We start from the raw sequence: 4,979 nt of genomic DNA, 5'->3' as shown, positions 1-4,979 counted from the left end.
GAACATCAATTCTCTTAAGGTAGTAGAGAGTTACTGAGTCACTGAATACAATTATTGGTCTAAAATTTGTTATTCATTTGAATTCTTAAGAAATGTACAACAGTTATTTGTTGTCTATTCCCAAGGTTGCAATGTAAGAGATAAACCCTCACACTGAGCATTCATTTAATAGACATACTCTATATGTAAAGGCGCTTTATATATGCTCCTCAATTTATTCATCATGACAATCTTGAAAAGTGGGCATTATTATCCTTCTTTTACAAATGAGGATGCTGCATCGTAGAGGGGCGTACTTGTTAAACCCACATATTGATACACGGACACAACGCACCTGACTTCAAAGTCCATGTTTTTTCAAGCACACCTCACCTCACTCTGGAGACACACAGAGTAAGGCTCAGTGTCACAGTGTCACAATTTGTGCCAGAACAATACTGCCTTGAGAAAACTGAAGGCGGAGGCAACAATGTTGGATAGGTGTAACGGCCGTTTGAAGTTTTTGGTTCAATTAGTGTTCTTTGAAGAATCATGTTCTGTGCTGATCAACTTGGTGGTCACAGAATAAGAATTTGACACTCCTCCAGGTATTGACAGTTATGACATGCCTGAAGAAAAACATTGTGTCGATGAGCAAATCGATATAATATATTCAGTCTAATATCTTGTGAGAGATCAGGCAGAGGAGAGAACAATGTGAACTAGGCTGGTGGTTCCATCTAGGAGGGAGACAGGGAAGGGTACAGGGCGTCATAGAAGCACTAGACTTTGAGCTGAGCTTTGTTGTGACGTAACTTATGAAAGAGAAACCAGAAATTTGTCTTTGAATAATATTTACTGTAAGTGATCAGTTTTTCTGGTAATTATTTGTTCTTACTGGGAGTTGGCTTAGTAACTAGGGTGGCTGCAATAGAGGAAAATATGGTTTTTCCCAGTTTGCACAAGTGGCCACATTGGGTCAGGAATGTCTTCTGGTTCTTCGTCAGATTGGCAGAAACAGTGGTAACAACAGAACGGCGACTGTCTCCTGGCAGAGTTCCCGAACTGAGGGAGAAAGGAGCCTCTGCCCTTTGGAATGGAGTGGGTACCAGGGAGGTCAGGCGTACTGGGAGTGTTTGTTTGCCTGGGTTTTTTTGTCCACCACAACTGATATGGGTGAAATGAGAAGTGAAACTTCAGGAAGTCCTGAAAAAGCTGCTTCTTAGCCGAGCGTAAAGCCCCAGAGCTCAGTCCACCCAACCATTTCACAAGCAGGCGAGCGAAGGGGCAGAAGCACCTGGGCCTGCGCAAGGGCCCCTGTGGGATGAAGCCAATGGAGAAGTTTCAGGCAGTGCTGGACTGGCAGCTCAAGCACCACAGCGCGCTGGGCTACGGCCTGGTGACCCTGCTGACGGCGGGCGGCGAGCGCGTCTTCTCCGCCGTGGTGTTCCAGTGCCCCTGCACCGCCACCTGGAACCTGCCCTACGGCCTGGTCTTCCTGCTGGTGCCGGCGCTCGTGCTCTTCCTCCTGGGCTACGTGCTGAGCGCGCGCACGTGGCGCCTGCTGACCGGCTGCTGCTGCCGCGCGCCGAGGGCCCACTCGAGGTGCTGCTCGGGGCTGCGCGGCGTCTGGGTGTGCGTGGAGCTGACCGGGAGCGCCCTGCTCGCGCCCCTCACATGGGTGGCTGTGGCGCTGCTCGGGGGCTCCTTCTACGAGTGCGCGGCCAGCGGGAGCACGGCCATGGCGCTGCACCTGTGCCCCAGCCCGGACTCGGGCTGCGCCGCCCAGCTGCCGCTGGTGCCCTGCCGCAAGGCCGAGCCGGCCGAAGTGCAGGACCTCCTGCTGCAGCTCAGGGCGCAGTCACAGGTCAGGCGCTAGCGCTGGATGCGGTTGGGAGGGACAGAGGGGGCGAGTCTCCGCGGAGCCACTGGGGTGAGGGAGGAATCGATGACTTCTCTCCAGACACATGACACCCTAAGAAAATCTGGAATGGCTCCTTGTTTCTAATGAGCCGACAAGCGAATATTTCGGTAAAACGAATGAAAAGGAGAAAAGCATTCCTGTAAGTTTATGGCCCTGTAAGTGAATCGTGGAGAGTGAGAGTGGGCACAGCTACTTTTCGCGGGACACTGCGCTGGGCTCTCTACCTCCCACAATATTCTCTTACGTCTGACAAGAGCCCCGTTGGGTTATTAGTATCGTATCTCCACTGTATAAGGAATACATTAAGTCTAGGTAAAGTTCTTTGTCCAGCCAGAAGAAAGCAGAAGAATTGTTATCATTAAATGGGTATATACAATAAAATGGGTCTGCTGGGCTCTAAAGCCACCACCCCACATTGTTTGTGAGCTTGCAAAGCTGGGAGGTTCTTTAAAAAGAACGTTCTTTTCACTGGATTTGCAGAAATTCCACGTTCTGGGTTCTAAGGGAGTGACAAATGGGATCCTCCTCAAGCCCTTGACAGGACTTGGACTATGATTGACTTTCCAAGCAAGCAGCTGTACTGGGGGATTAGGGGGGTGACTGCCACTCCTTATTGTTAAGGGATTAAGACCTAAAAGTGTTGTTTGTTCATCATCATAACTGGTGAGTAGTTCAAACTTTATCTGGGGATTTTTAAATGTCTTATAAAAAAGTGACTAAATTATTATTTTGTTGTGCTTTCTTAAGGTGGCAGGCTGGGTCCTGATAGCAGCTGTTATCATCTTTCTTCTGATTTTTATGTCTGTCTTCCGATGCCTATCTCCAGTTAGTTTTCTGCAGCTTAAATTTTGGAAAATCTATTTGGAAGAGGAGCAGAAGATCCTTAAAGGCCAAGCCACAGAGCATGCGACTGAATTGTCAAAAGAGAATGTTAAATGTTTCTTTGAGCGCTCGCATCCAAGACAATTGAACACCCCAAGCATTAAAGAGTGGCAGCAAATTTCATCACTATATACTTTTAACCCAAACGACCCATACTACAGCTTGTTGCACCAATTTGTTAACAGAAAAGAGGACAGTGGCAGTATCAAATCTTCTGAAGGAGTTGCAATGATTCCTGCTCTTGGATTTGTAGATTCATCTGGTATAGCTAACGCTTTTCAGTTATGACCTTGTGAATGAATAGAAAAAAAAGTTGTTTTGAATTATTGCTTCATTTTTTTTAAAAAAACTAAACACTGGTAATGTTTATGACTGTTTTTTTCCTTCCAAATTGTGGATTTTTCGATCTGAAAATAAAATATAGAGCTTAACCTCTTTATTATATTAATTGTTTAAAACAAACAAAACAAAAAAACAAGGGAAAATGATTCACTCAAAGTGAGAAACTGGAGCCAGATTAGAAGTCTTATATTCCTATTCTAGGGTCCTTTTCGAATAAAGATTTTAGTCTTTTATAATGCTGTTTTCCAATAAAAGATTTTAATAACAAAAACAGTGAAAAGCAATTGAACTTCAGACCTTTCTGTTAGGTTATCTGATGTTAATTTCAAGTTCACTTTCTTACCAACAACACCTTGTTGGGAAGTTAAACATTATGGCATTCTAGCTGGCTCTGTGGTGCAATGGATAGCTCATTGGACTTCCAGCCCAGCCTGCTATGGTCATTCAAAAATTAGAGAATTTTATGGCTCTAATATGGTTACAATAAAAAATTAGTCATGAAAACAAAAATGAGTGTTCTTAAATATGAAATTTGAACAGGTAGTTTAGGAGAATTGCAGGCAATAACTTGTTTTTAGTTTGTAGGATCAGAGGAAAACTTTTAAAGCTATTTGTTATGGTAAATTTAAAATATACACCAAAGGAGAAAGAATGATATTATGATCCCCCTACCCCCAAGTAGTCATTATGTAGCCTAAACAGAGTTTGGAAAGTCAGATAAAACCCATACCATAAAAATACATACGTAAATTGTGACCTGATTTAGATTAGGAGTGGAGGGGTTTGGGGAAGCCTGTGACAGACAAATCTATAGAATAAGGAGCTGTGCACTTCAGGCAGAAGTAGTCTGTGCAAAGACAGGTGAGAAAGATTTTAGGATTAGAAGCCTTAAAGGCGACTGGAAGAATGAACAAGGGGCAGCTTGTGCAGTGCCTTGAAACCATGGAAGGATTTGGGTTTTCACCCTATGAGCATTTTAATAAGATTGATCTGCTTTTCTTGAGGAAAAAAGGCATGCAGGGGGAAGAGGGAGACACAGAGTGGAAATGGAGAGACTAGCCAGGAGGCCACCACAGTGGAAATAGGTGGGAGTGAACTTGAACTGATTTCATGGTGACCAAAGTGGGAAAAATACAGAGATTCAAGATAAAATTTTGTACATAGACATGACAGGATTTGTTGATGGAAAGGATGCAAGGATTTAGTGACAGCAATCATATCTACAGATAAAATTTTGTTGCTTGAAAATGCCAGGACTTTTCAAGGATGCTTGTCTTCCATTCCTGCCCAGCCTCCAAATTTATGACTGTTTTCTGCATTTTAAAAAATAATATGCAAAAACTTTAAAACAATTGAGCAGTGTTCAACTTAGTTCTTCTTCCTCTCTTGGCAGACTCTTGTGCCCAGCTTCTATTTGCTTTTTTTGGGCATAAGGCCGTTATAAAGAGCTAGTCAGCAGGGCTGACTATTCTGTTGAGAGTCCAACATAACAAGAAAGTTGGTGGCAGTTTTTTTCCATTCTCTAAAATTGAAAATCATAACATGTCTACTTTCATTTTTGTTTCTTTTATTTCAATTTCCTGTTTCTTTTTGTATATTCTTCCCTTTCAAAACTTTTTTTTTGGTCTACTATTTATACTTGCATCTTCAATAGCATCATATTTTCTCCATTTTGTTGATTTATACTTAACTTTTTCTAGCATAGTTTTTAATAATTATTGTGAAAATATGTGTGTAAAATATAATAGTAGAGAATAATGTGAAGTGAAAAGTACAATTACCTCATTTCTTTGCAATATTTTTCCCCAGAGGTAGCCATGTACTCTGTACAAATATTATCATAATATAAATA

General features: G+C 42.6%; 1 protein-coding gene across 1 annotated transcript; it reads left to right on the top strand.

Annotated features, from left to right (window-relative positions):
• Positions 1-1,041: 1,041 nt before the first annotated feature.
• On the top strand, positions 1,042-3,141 carry FAM26F (family with sequence similarity 26, member F). Its single transcript, XM_012650135.1, has 2 exons — positions 1,042-1,846; positions 2,651-3,141. Exons 1-2 carry the CDS (start codon positions 1,304-1,306, stop codon positions 3,071-3,073), a joined length of 966 nt encoding a protein of 321 aa, XP_012505589.1. The 5' UTR covers positions 1,042-1,303; the 3' UTR covers positions 3,074-3,141.
• Positions 3,142-4,979: the final 1,838 nt, after the last annotated feature.

This window comes from Propithecus coquereli, unplaced genomic scaffold (genome assembly GCF_000956105.1).
Source record: "Propithecus coquereli isolate 6110/MARCELLA unplaced genomic scaffold, Pcoq_1.0 Scaffold313, whole genome shotgun sequence".
Classification (NCBI taxonomy): Eukaryota; Metazoa; Chordata; class Mammalia; order Primates; family Indriidae; genus Propithecus; species Propithecus coquereli.
This window is presented reverse-complemented; position numbering and strand designations above follow the sequence as displayed.

Bases quoted from the DNA above. Each gene is read 5' to 3' on its own strand.
- FAM26F (XM_012650135.1), top strand. From the start codon at position 1,304: ATGAAGCCAATGGAGAAGTTTCAGGCAGTGCTGGACTGGCAGCTCAAG. The intron at 1,847-2,650 runs GTCAGGCGCTAG...TGCTTTCTTAAG, and splicing joins AGCTCAGGGCGCAGTCACAG to GTGGCAGGCTGGGTCCTGAT.